This window comes from Triticum urartu, chromosome 6A, assembly GCF_056163025.1.
Source record: "Triticum urartu cultivar PI428250 chromosome 6A, HENAU_Tu73, whole genome shotgun sequence".
Lineage (NCBI taxonomy): Eukaryota > Viridiplantae > Streptophyta > Magnoliopsida > Poales > Poaceae > Triticum > Triticum urartu.
The window spans coordinates 13,247,978-13,261,307 of record NC_141878.1 but is presented as its reverse complement, the minus strand read 5'-3'; the positions used below and the strand labels follow the sequence as shown (position 1 = coordinate 13,261,307).

At 45.5% G+C, this 13,330-nt stretch overlaps 2 protein-coding genes across 3 annotated transcripts; both read right to left on the bottom strand.

Moving 5' to 3' along the window:
• Positions 1-346: 346 nt before the first annotated feature.
• On the bottom strand, positions 347-7,674 carry LOC125517301 (Ubiquitin-like superfamily protein). 2 transcript variants are annotated; one of them, XM_048682495.2, is made up of 18 exons: positions 7,402-7,674; positions 6,935-7,071; positions 6,615-6,732; positions 6,087-6,182; positions 5,483-5,529; positions 5,292-5,342; positions 5,129-5,194; positions 4,906-5,046; positions 4,758-4,827; positions 4,510-4,667; positions 3,912-4,076; positions 3,759-3,830; positions 3,558-3,675; positions 2,433-3,002; positions 2,049-2,335; positions 1,294-1,881; positions 907-1,062; positions 347-678 (listed from the first exon to the last, which is right to left on the bottom strand). In XM_048682495.2, the coding sequence occupies exons 2-18, from the start codon at positions 7,067-7,069 to the stop codon at positions 607-609; spliced, it is 2,910 nt and encodes a 969-aa protein (XP_048538452.2). In that variant the 5' UTR covers positions 7,070-7,071; positions 7,402-7,674; the 3' UTR covers positions 347-606. The 2 variants fall into 2 exon arrangements, with proteins under 2 accessions (XP_048538452.2, XP_048538451.2); XM_048682494.2 differs by lacking the exon at positions 5,292-5,342 and having other exon boundaries at positions 7,402-7,673.
• Positions 7,675-8,387: 713 nt separating this feature from the next.
• Positions 8,388-12,473, bottom strand: NOA1 (P-loop containing nucleoside triphosphate hydrolases superfamily protein). Its single transcript, XM_048679200.2, has 13 exons — positions 11,974-12,473; positions 11,692-11,877; positions 11,517-11,603; positions 11,365-11,444; positions 11,187-11,268; positions 11,074-11,094; positions 10,696-10,741; positions 10,476-10,594; positions 10,051-10,164; positions 9,888-9,962; positions 9,696-9,785; positions 9,301-9,410; positions 8,388-9,097 (listed from the first exon to the last, which is right to left on the bottom strand). Exons 1-13 carry the CDS (start codon positions 12,421-12,423, stop codon positions 8,839-8,841), a joined length of 1,719 nt encoding a protein of 572 aa, XP_048535157.1. The 5' UTR covers positions 12,424-12,473; the 3' UTR covers positions 8,388-8,838.
• Positions 12,474-13,330: the final 857 nt, after the last annotated feature.

Here is a 13,330-nt window from a genome sequence, read left to right as displayed (position 1 = left end):
ACTTGACAGGGCTTGAAGAATTGTCAGTACAATTCAGGTTTCTGAGGTGCCACGGATCCGAGAAGACAAGCACACAATCTTCCTCGAGGAGTGCTTTTGGCATGGGCGAATCTGGTAGCCCCCAAAATCCTTGGTTACAACCTCTGAGGCAAGCTATAGGAGGGAGGAAGGAAGAGATCTTGGTACTATGATGAGCGACCTCCGTGTGCCCCTATTTCATACACACGAACAGAGTGGTGCTTCTCCGCTGGCATGTGCTCCTATCTGTTCGTCTCTGTCTTGCTCAAACATGCATCATCCTACTAATGAATTTTCACATATAATCAGAAGCATAACAGGTGGAATCTGAGTTCATCATAAATCACAATGCCGAGCAATTAAATGTCTTCGGTACCACAGACAGACTGATCCAGGAATACGGTTCCCCAAAGCTAGCTATGTGCATGTCACTAGCAAAATTCGGTAACAACAGACAACTACATCCACAGACAAAGAGACACAATTACATCCACAAGTCATGAGTTTTGTATGTTTTCACCACATTGTCAACCACGCCGCCTGAAATGTACCACCCACCCACCGACCGACCGACTATCACGCCACGCTTCACGACTGCTTGGCCTCGGATTCGGACTCCACCCTCTCGCCGACTTGCTCCAGCAGAAGCTTCATGTACTCCTGACAAAATCAGCAGCTTTTGTTACCAACTAATGGTGGAACCACACAGGGGGAAGAATCCCCCTCGTAACAAACTCGTGTGCAAAACGGACTACATATTATGCGTACAATATAATCTCAAGTCTAGCATTCACCGACAATTGCATTCTAGTATATGGTTCACTAAAACATTCTGTAATAAACTACAATTGGACTTGTTCGAAAAACTAGAGGTTGTAGGGAACATACATCAGCAAGCTCCGGGTCATTGGCAAGCTCTTCAAGCATGACCTCGATGCTCTCGTCGTCGCCATAAGCCTGAGCAGCAGTCTCAAGGACAGCACCAAAGATATCCTCAGGGGCATCATGTTGCTCGATGCGTTGACATGCTTCTTGAAGATCCATCTGTCCAAGAAACAACAAACATGAGCGATGTTGTATGTACAAGATCAAGGATTCCAGTATTTCACGCTGATCAGAAAATGGGTTTCACACATTCAGGCAACATAAAATTTTCTTGTTCCAACAAACATTTTTCAACTCTCCGAACTGATGGCTGGTGTCCAAACATGGCATATTCAGGTAAATACAAAATGACCTACCAACTTTAGTCTTTTGTTAAACAGGATGGCATACCTGAGAGCTTCTCCCACCTGCAGCGTCGCTTACTTCCCTGTCATTCTGTCGCGGCTGCACATCTGTACCAGCACGACGAGGTGAAGCTCCACCAAGAACTTGTGACACAACAGGCATCATCTGCTGCATCATACTGGCCAAGTGAAAACCACCTTGGCCCCTTTGTGGCGCATCCACATTTTGCACCATACTGCTCAAGGTGTCCATCACTGCACGGTTCTGTGTCAAGTCCTCCATGATGTTCCTCACATCAGCTGGTGATTCCATTCCTGTCTGAGCAGCTACATTTGACATCAGATTGCCAAACATCGGGTTGTTGAGAACACTTGACAGCATACTGCCGAGGTCAACTTGCCCTTCACCACCCGGTCTTCTCAGAGGCATTCTAGCAGCAGATCGAGGAGTTGAAGATGGAGCTTGAGAAGCCGTAACACTGCCGCTGCTCGCATTAGCACCTCTTGAAACAAGAGCTTGCAGAGCCTGCTGTCCCCTCAGAACAGCTTCCTGGCTTCTAGGGACAGAAGAGGTGTTAACAGCTTCCCCAGAATCACTGCTAGTCCCAGATGGCTTTGTTACTCTGCTACGTCTCTGCAAGTGTAGTTAACATAATCAATGACATTGTTCTCTCAAATGAAAATCAATGACATTACAGCTAACAACAACAAATTACAAGCACTAGGACAAAATGCAAACTTTTGAGCAATAAAATTTGTGAGACTGTAGGACTAAGAACCAGGAACTTATTAGTATTTTACCTTGGGCTGCAGGCCACCACCAAGGCCAAGTGGTCCAGACCCACCACTAGCAGTAGGTTTAGCAGACTCTCCAGTTTCTCCATCTGACGGCTTGCTCTTCAGTTCAGAATTTTCTGCTGGCATGTCCAAAGGAACATCACCTGTGTGTGTGCCTGTCATCTGTCCTCCTAAGCTGGCTGCTGCCAACTCCCCAGAGTGTTGTTGACTGCTATCAACATCCGAGACACTCACAGTACTGATGTCCTGTGGTGTCAAACTGGGATCGGATGTATTTGAAGGCACAGTACCTAAATAGAGCAATAACAACAGAAACAGGAATGGTGAACGATTTGGTACAATTTTGCCTAGAGGGAAAAGAATTCAGATTACTTCAAAAAGAAGTACCTGCGCCAGTTGCATGAGATTGCACGTTCAGAGAAGTTTGTCCATGATGAGAACCCGGCAGCTCATTTTGTACTTGTGTATTTCCTGATGTAACAGAGCTCACAGTGCCAGCTCCATTGTTTGTGGTTGGGGGGTGAGGCCCCTGGGCTGCTGGGTTCAGCACAGATGATGTAAGTGAAGCCAATGCTTGTGGATTTGCGGCCAATGCATTGGCTACCTGTGCAGATATCTGTGCTATCATAGAAGAAATAGCACTGCCTGAAGAAGCTTGTGGAATAACATATGCCGGATTTGGTTGAGATCCATTGCCCACTGCAGTCTGAGAACCTTGAGGACCAGTTGACTGGTTAGGTACTGCCACTTGGCTTCTCATTTGAACAGGAAGGATAACACCAACTGAGGACCTCCCTGGAAAGGCCGGAATAGCTGCAACAACTGTGTGTGGTGGCAATCCACGTGTAGCCGACGGGTTGCCTCCTTGAGTTCTTTCTGCATTTTGGCTTTCCCCATTGGCAGTGGTTGCAGAAGCAGTGGTTGAACCAACAGATGGACCACTTGTTGCAGAAGCACCTAGTATACAGGACAAAAGAAGAGTCAGGGGAAGCTCAGGGGATATCAAAATGTGACAAGCACTCATTGCAACTTAAAAATTAAAGCTCACATTTCATCTTATACTATCTAATTGTCATCCAAGAGACACAACACAGAACAGCAGACACAGAACAGAGTATCTCAATGTGATCCCCATGCTGCATGTGCTCCCCACCGAGTGCATCAAGTGTCAAGAACACAAATGACATTTGGAAGCCAATATAATTTAAAAAAAAACATTTGTTGTATGTCCACGTATCTGTCAATCACAAGGTTTAGAAACATATCTACTTCCTCATATGAGGACACCATTTATGATGCACCTAACACCTATAAACTCAGACAAATTAATAACCAGATACAATTTAGATGCTGTTTGATGTTCTCAATGGGGGGGGGGGGGGGGGGGGGGGATAAACATAGATAATACACCATAAGAAGGTCACCTGTTTGCCCATTAACTTAACCCACTTATATATTAAAAAAATCCATAAAGCAAAAAATTTAAATAGTACTTGCAGTGGGAGATCTTACCACCATGAATATTGACACCATTTGCTCGAGAAGGATCAACAATACCAAATGGACCAGAGACACCAAAAACTGGCGGTATGCTAGAAACTCCAAAATGAGGGGCACTCTGGAAAGACGGCTGCGCGATGAAATAACGTGTTATTGTTACTGGAGTTGCAGAACACATCAAAACCAACACCAAGAAGTATCACAACACATCACCTGAACCATGATTGGACTTGGTCCTGTGGGGGTTATATAAACAGCAGGCCCAGCATTTACAAAAGCATTAATCTGCAAAATCAACAAGCTTTCAGAATACTTAAACCATGTGAATCACTTGTGTGATAGTGAAATTTATAGAAATATGCATACAGGAGATGGTCCCATTCTAAGCGTCATCATTGTCCGTCCAAGCTCAAAAAGCATAGACCCCAAATGCTGCATCGCTACTCCCAACTGTGCCGACTCATTCTGGATCTGGCTTCGCACAGATGGATCAGCAGTGGCAGCATCTGTCTGAATACGTTGTGCAAGATGCTGAAACAAAAATCAGAAGAATGTAGGTCACAAAGAAGTCCGCACAAATGTTCGCATTTATCTCTTCGGTTGTCTAAAAAATTATTTGAGAGAGAAACAATTTAACAGACACAAAACTGCATCATAGCATATGCACAATCAGTTGCCAAAAAACAAATCATGAAATTCTAACACCAGAAAAAGCATCAACAGTCCTATGAGCGTTGTGTTAAGAGAGTGAGGAAGGGAAATTTTCAAATGTTCATTTTATATATAGATTTCCATAGCATTGTCTATAAAAGTACTCAAATTGTAACACTTGCTTAGAGAGCATTGGCTTGGAGACTACAATAGAAGGGAAAATAGTTAGGAAATATAGTATCTCTGTCAAAGGTCATCCATTGCAAAGGTCAGAAGCGCAGAATACAAACTACAAGAGGGAAAAGTAACATACAGAAAGCGCGGAAGAAGCACTGCCGCCAAGAAGTTGTTGGGCCCTTTCAACAACTGAAGCCAGCACCTCAGGACTTGGAAAGCTTTGGTTCAAGTAAGCATCATCTGTCGCTGGTGTTGGTGGTTCCTGAGCATTGGAGTCCGTGGATGGTGGAACACCTTCATTTTCATATATCAAAAAAGAATTGCATAGATATTAGTGCTATTGACAAACAACAAATAAACCAGCTGCAAAAAGAATTACCATACCATTGTTCTGCAATACTTGGTCCATGCGATTGATATACTCCAAAAGGGTCGTCATGGAATCAGGAATAACCTATGATCAATGTTAAAGTTAGATGAATGAAATACAGATGGCAAAAGATGAGGAAGAAAATGATAACAGTATATTAACCATGTTGCGAGGAATAGCGCCGGAAGGTGGAAGCTGTGACACATGAATTTGATGATTGAAAATTGAGAACCCAGGTGGTGCCTGGCCTGGCTGAGCTCTTCCATTATTGGCCCCATCTGGTGGGGGCTGGTTTAATGGCACCTAATTAAGCAACCACAGAGAAGTTAAACATTAATGTATATATCAGCAACCCTAGATAGGCCTATTGAGGAAACCTCATTACCGAGAACGTAGCATTTGCCACACCACCAGGCATCCCAAGAAAGTTACCAAGAATATCCCGAACAGTCTGAACATAACAGAAGGGAGGAATTATACCAATGGGCAAGTGAAGCAAGCGATCATCTGACAGAAAATTATACAGAATGCTAGAGCAAAGCATATACCGCAGGAATGTCATTTATCACCCCCTCGGAAACCATAACATCTATAGTTTCCTAGAAGAGAATAAATAACAACTATTTAAGAATTATAATCGATGTTCAACCATTGCTAAATGGTAGGCAGAGCGGCAACTTTTCAAATAAATAAGTTAATATAATCAATGTTAACCATTACAAAAATGGTAGATGCATACCCTGGACATGTAATCTCCCAGTATTGCTCCATTTCCAGCATTATTAACTGCAACCACGACAAAAATGTAAAAGGTTCATAAGGCCAAGTCACAGTATACTGTCTTCCAAACATACTATACTAAAGATCATGACAAATGAATTGAATTCAGGAACAACCAATTACATCTAAAATGAGCAAAGGTACAGAAAATATAATCAGATAGCAGAAACGATCTGCACAAGCATATAACCCTGACTAGTCAACAGTGCCTCTGCATAGACTAAAGCAACAAATATACCAGAGGATTAATCAAGACCTCTTTCAGTTTAAATAGCCTGAAAACTCCACTGGCTCTTTACATCCACAGCTAGCTAGAACTATTTTAATCCTCCTTGTGTTAAACAACGTTCATTATGGAATGTGCATTGCATATACTGCAGTTTGTGTGCAAATGGAGAACATGACATTTGGGAGGTGGATGCAGACTTAATTTGAGCTCCCATAATGCTGACGCAGGGTAAGGCGCACCATGTATGTATACTAAATCATGACAGCATATCAAAATATTTGTTGTGCTCAGGATTGATGATGTAGGTATCAGAGCAATGACATATCTGACTTACCATTAGCATTGGGGTTTGCTTCAGGAGTCTCAGATGAATGTTGGCCCTCAGCCGTGCGCCGAGCCACCAAATGCAATGTATATCCATCTTCCAAATCTTTAGATTGTCAAGGATACATATATATGACAAGAGTTGTGACCAGAGAGCAATCAATACAATCCATGGATAAATGTGGCAGGAGAACAACTTAAAAAGCATCCATTAAAGTGTCAGATGAACAGGTATACGAATATTGCACGTAATCATGCTGTGAATGACAGAAACCAACTAACGACAACCTCCTATTATTGCACGTAATCTTCAGTAAAATCTACAGTTCCGGCGGTTACTAGTGAACAACTCGACTTAATAAATAAATGCATACCAAAAGCTTACAATGATTTGAAGTTCTGGTTCGTATTTCTAGGCAACTTCAATACGACAAAAACTTCGGTATGACTCATCAAGGTAATAACTGATGTGGAGATACAGATGGTTCAATAATTAAACTTTGTAGCCTTGACAGGAAACGAACAAACAAAAGGATACGGTATTCCGACAAGAGATGATCATCCTTTAAGACTCTTCCTCTAAAAATCAGCCGCTGCTGCTCCACAGGAATCCCGGCGACATCTACTATCTTCTCCTTTAGGTTCAGAACAGTCTCCTGAGAAAAGATATTGGCAATTAGTTCAACAGAAAACACTGCACACAATAATATGCGCTATTCCGGCTCTAAATACAGGGATTGACAATTAACAGGGAGTTGAGCCTAAACAGAACAATAGCATTGTTAGCACTTGCAGGTAGTTCAGCAGCCAACAGACGGGCACGGCGGAACCAAACTAGAAAAGCCAGGGCATAATTACATTCTTGTCGACGCGGAGCTTGTGCACTTGCGACTCGAGGGTCTTGATGTTGATCTCGATGGTGGCGGATTCCGGGCCATCTGCGCCATCCCTCGCCGTCGAACTCCCGGCACCACTGGCACCGTCGTCAGCCATCCCTGCAGCCACACACAGAAAACCGATTAAGGATCACTCAGGCGCCATACAAAGTACAGGGCATGTAAACTGGCAAGGCGGGGGGCGCCTCTCGCCCTGCTCGGAGCTCTCCCTAGGGTTACCGACTCCGCCCCCGGCACAAGATCCCCGCGGAGGAACCACCGAGGGAAAAATCGGGCCTTTTGCTCCGGCGGGGCCCCGGAGGAACCGCCGCCCGGCATTTCGGGGCGCCGGCTGGCGGCGGATCTAGGCGGCGTGCCGCCGGATGAAGTCCGTCTAGGGTTCGACCATGGGTGGGTGGGTGGGTGGGTGGCAGGGCAGGGCGCGCGTACCTCGGAAACCGTCGGCCAAGATCGCGGACGGCCGGGGAGGGGGGTCGGCGCAGCACGGCAGGAGGGGCGGGCGCGACGGGGCCGAGCGGGGACGGCGTGGGCGGCGGGGTGGGAGGAGGAGGGGTCGAAGGGCGAGGCGGAGGCGGCACGGCGGCGGCGCTAGGGCACGGCGGTGGGATTCAGGGGGAGGGGAGAAAGCCCGATGGATTTTGTTTTGACTGCGGCGACGAGTGTGAAGACTCGTCCTTGCGGTGGTCTCTGCCTTTTGCCTTGCCTTGGGCGCCGCTCCTTGTAGATTCTAGAACAGTCTAGGAAGTGGCATTTTCTTGGGGAGAAAAATAGGTCTTTTATGCATAACCTTATACTACTACTACCTGAGTTTATATGGAAATTAGGTTTATGATAGAGCCCTTGTATGTCTTTCGGCCATGGATGTTGTTTGCTCTGACTCTAATGGCGGGGCTGATACGCTGTTTTTGTTTTCTAGCGATGCTTTCTTTCCGGGAGATTATAGATTAGGGTTGTTCGGGATCGTTTCCTTTCCCTTTCTCTCTCCCTCTCCTAACTGATTAGAATGGTGGCGAAATGAAGGAGCGAGGCTACACCGTTGATGATGGGGGTGGAAGGAAGGGCCATCTGATGGTTTGAGCTACCCGACACGCCACCCCGAAGAAGGATGAGTAGAGTGATATGGATACGAGGTGGGGGGTGGGGGTGATGGCGGATTCGTGTGTGTTAATATGGGGCCCGTGAAGTAAGGCGGGTATATATAATGTTTTGAGCGGCGATGGGGAGTTAGGGGGGCCATAATGAGAAGGGGTTGGCGGGAAAGAGGTTGACCGAGGGTGGGTGAGGTTGCATAGGGCAAGGTGGTGTGATTCTCGAGGAGAGGAGAAATTTATATGGAAAATGGGACCTTCGTTAGGTTCAATAGCCCACACATATTATGTGCACAAGTTAAGAATCTTTTTTTTTAACAAAAGATGGGTCCGGAAGTACCTAGAGAGCTTGCATTAAACATACAGTGGTGCCAGTACATAGCTCATAAGAGGACTCAAAAGAGAGGAAATCACAACATAGTCCCTGTAAATTGCAGGAAGGACCCCTGACTGAGATCTAAGAAAGCAATCAGGTCCAAATTGCAGCTTTCGCCAGGATACGTTCCGGCCGCCGCCGGGGACAACACCACTTGGGACTGCCGGACCGCAACCACGCCATTACCAGCTCCACGAGAAGCCAGAAGAAGGTGGGATGGGCTCCAACATTTCATTGGAGGTTTCCTGAATCATTCTCATCAGCTGATCCTAAGCTAGAACTATGAATCCATCCCTATCAGATCATCCAAGAAACATAATGTCGGGGGCGTGACTGGATCACGCAGAGCTGCTCCAGCAGCATACACAAAAGACCAAAAATAGGCATTTGGCAACCGCAGCATCAGTAATGCCACTTGGGTCTCAGCTCCTCTTCTACCTCCGTCAGCTCCTGGTACCGGTACCACTGCAACGCCGCTTTACCGACTGGCAGTGGGGCGCGGACGAAGACCTCGACTGGTTTGGGTACATGTACTCTTAAATGCAACTCGCCACTGCCACCATTTTCTTCCTCGATGCTACTATCAGGGTCGCTAGATGGCACACCAAGTGGTTCAACCGCGATCCACCCGAGTCCAGATATCGCAATGTCACTAGCAGGCCTGCACAGGAAAGAAGGTGCCAATAAATCAATCAGGATGTAAAATGTTCAAATAAACAAAAATGCTCCTATATAGAGACTGTTATATATGGTTGCCTGTCATGAAGATAACATATATTACCAAATACCAGAGCAGTAACTCTGGTACTGGCCAGCAAATGACTGCTGCAAAGCTAAGACCCCAATGTTAGTTGCAAACATTACCTATCAAGCTCTTCATATTTTATCTGCAATTCACGAACGCCCTGAAGCCCACACCATCCTTCAGCTCTCTCCTGACCGGTTGGGGGAGTCAACGTAACTCCCACTTCTCTCTGGAAAGTGAAAAGAAGAGGACAACAGGTTCAATTTTGTCTGAAATGAAAGCACACATTAAATCCATGTCCAAAATACCTCCACAGATGTCACAGCACCAAAATCTAGTTTTTAGCAGATGAGGTTACATGCCGTGGGACTCTTTCTTTGAGATGAATAAAGCTTAAATAAAGAAATAACTCCATTTCACAAATGCAATCAAGTTTTGTAAATAAATTTTGAAAGAAGAAATAGATTATTACTTCTAAGTAGAAGAAAATCAAACTCGTGGAACAGCCACATACCTTGTAAAATTCATCTGCTTCTGTGGTGGGGACCATATTAATACTTAGCTTCTTTGGTCCATAGAATGTTAGCCGTGTGCGTGGAAGAGCCTGGCAATTTATTGGTTATCATTTAGTGGCTGCTAATTTTACGAGTGACGCTGAGAAAGATGGAAAAATATCAGTACTGAAATTTTGAGAGCATTTAGGTACCTTAACAACATCTATACGGACAAGTCCCCCCCAGAACAACGTATTCCCGCTCAATCCAACATCTGTATCATTAGCCTGAACATAACATTATGGTCTGAAGAAAGAAATTAGTGTGGAAATTTTGAGAAAGTAGCATGGATTTTACAGATCAGGGTATACATACAGGAAAACATCGCCCCTTTAGGCGACTTTGTGGTGCAAGAGAAGGCAGATCATCAGCGTGGATAACTGCTGCCTGTCTATGGTGAAGATGGACTCCAGGTGTGTCGTATAATTTCTGTCATGCATAGATTAAAGAATATTAAGGTCCAAACTGGAAACCACAGGAGATACAAAATATAGGCGCTTATCCGTGTCATTTAAATGCACTTTTTAGAACATGCTAAAAATATATATTATGTATGGCGATTTAAGGCATCTAATTACCTAATTCTCTAAGTGAGCAGCATTTTGTTTAGCATATAAGCAGGGTACAGGAGAGATTATATTGGATTATCTGACAGCTACATCACATCAATAATGATGATACACTAGGTTCACATGTAAAGTAGTATACATATCTGAATGTGAAAACAAGTAGAAGCATACCCCTCCTCCTAAAAATGCTTCAATCTGAATAGGACCTAAGGTTGTTCCAGGAACAGCAGATTGTATTGGCTTGTATTTTTGAGCTGCAGCTGCCACTGGATCTTTATATGCCATTGTTTCTACAACAGGAATCTCCAACTATTAGCACGATGAAGATATGGATGAACAAAAAAAGATCACATAATCACAAAAAGGGTGGTAGAAGAATTTAAGGGCCTACTTAGCATAGCACTAATAAACGCAGATTTCCCAACATTTGCTGAACCCTGTAACAATGTATGAACGCATCAGATTGTCAGATATAACTACAGTACGCAATAAGCAGGCATGTTACTCGTACTGTTCAGATCGTCTTTATTAGCATAATGAAAAAGCAAATGAAGTAGATATGACCATCACCCTACTTTCTTATTTATTTGGCGAGGACGATCAGCCCTTCAAACATGCAAAGGACCATGACATGATTTTGGATATTTCTTATACACTTATTATTTTTGAGAAATGACAGGCATGAATTGCATTTTGAAACACAATTTGTAAAACAGGACAACACAATGTGATGTTTATGCCCCGGTCATAATGGGGGAATAATGCTTACCAGTATATATACATCTCGGGCCTGATAAGAGACATGAAAATGTAGTCAGGATTGCGCATGAGAAGTCAACAGCCAACACAAATAGGTAGACAGTAAGTGGATAACAAACTGACCTTCTTTTCCTGCTGAATCTCTGATATAACACCAGTGATGCCGACCAATGACTTTGAGCTTGTCAAATGGACGCTAAGGACACTAAGCACACAAAGCAAGATAATAAATTATCAGTTAGGTGAAGATCTGACGAAATAGAACGGAAAACTCAGCGACCGGGCAAAAAAAAATTCTCACTTGAGTTTCTTCCTAACAACAGACTCCACGACCCAATCGCCGATGCAATTCAAATCTGTGTCTCTAGGAAGGAGATCAACCTACAGAGCAGCTAGCTTCAGTTATCTGACAGCAGTAACAGTACTGAGAACTTGACGATGCACGAAATTCACCTTTGTTATCACAAGCACGATGGGATTAGCGCCGGCGAAATCGCGTATGCGTGCCAGGAAACTTCCGTTGAAGTCGACTATGTCAACCTACATTCATACACCAGCCAAAATGAGCACAAGCAAGAAAAGCAATTATGCATCAATCGATTGGGGCACAATAGCCCGAGTTGTTTACCAGTTTCACTATCAATGCTTTCTCGTGGCGGAGGTACGACAGCTTCTCCCTTAGCTCTTCGGCCGAAACAAACTGCTTGCCCCCCGGGTAACCGCCGTGGCCGCCGACGGCGGTCACCATGTGCCCGTGCGACAGCAGCTTGCACCTCCCGCATAGCACGGTTTTCAGCTGGTTGTGCCTCTTCTTCTGCTCACATCGTGTCATGTCAGTCCGTGCTCCGATAAGCCGGTGAACCTACACGCTGAGAATGGCGGCGGACTGAGCGCGTGGATGGCCGCTTACCAGGTCGTAGGTGGCGGGCTCGACGTGGCCGGGGGACCCCGCCTCGCCGGTGTGCAGCGGGGCGCCGCAGCCGTAGCAGCAGGCGACGCCGGAGGGCGTCTTCTTGGCGAGGGCCCTCCGCTTCTCCTTGCGGCGGCGGCGCCTCTCGGCGTCTTCCTCCGGCGCGCGCGCGGGGCCGCGTGCCGCGGCCGCGGCCGCGAGCTGCCGCCCCAGGTACACGTCGCCCCGCGTCGGCGCGGCGGGGCCGACCCCGTCCGCGGGAGTGGACGGCGACGGCGGCGGCGAAGGGGACGGAGCGCTGGAAGGGGCGGCGCGCGCGCGGGTGGAGAGGGAGAGGGAGACGGAGGAGGGGGCGGTGGCGGACGGGTGGTGCTTGGCGGGGACGGCGAGCGGCGGTGACGGGGACTTGGGGAAGGAGAGGAAGAGCGGGCGCGGGCACGCCGACGCCATTGGAGGCGGAGCGGAGGGGGGAAAGGCGAAGCTTTCGGCTCTCCGTGGCGGGAGCGGTGGGTGGCCTTATCCGCTTCGCCGTAGAGGGAGCAACACGGGCCGCTCAAGGCCTAGCTACCGGGCTGTTGTAACAAACACATTCGGCCCAGTGGAGAGTAACACAAGGCCTGACTGAGCCCGCATTTTCGGCCAGATAAACCACTAGATTAGGACGCGTATCTGGTGAACATGGTTCCACGCGCAACCCTTATAAAGTAAATTCGAAAAGAATGCTGAAAAAATATTTAAAAACTGAATTTATTTTTGTAATATACATAGTCAACCGATACCTGCGTATGAAGAAATCACAACCATGGTAATCTGGACAAAAATGACAAAATCGAAGCTATATTCAAAAACACTGTTTGATGAATGGTATGGTCACAATTATATTCCCTTCACTAAGAATACCATGGATGTCAATACATCACAAAACTTCACACGTGAGTAGAATGGTCAACTAAGCTTGATACCACGAAATTTCAGAATTTCTTAAAATTTGCAGTTTTTATGACTTTACTGTTCACATGGGTGCGCATGAAACCATGTTCACCTTTGTATTTTTGCTAGATTACATTTCTATTGAGTTCTAAAATTAGTTTTTTGACGTCGGTAATAACTAGATTCTCATATCCTCCTGTAAAAAATATAACTACATCCTCACATTTCATACTTTGTGGAAATTTGATATAAATTAAGCTCAAGCATTTAATGAAAAAAATTATTTCAGGCCATATAAATGTATATTATTCCCTCTATTTTAATTTAGGCACATCTCCAAAAGATTTTTGTACCAATGTAAATCATCATTTTCTGCGCATGCTAGATGGACCGGAGTTTTCTCCTCATTTTTGCTTAGCCATGGGAA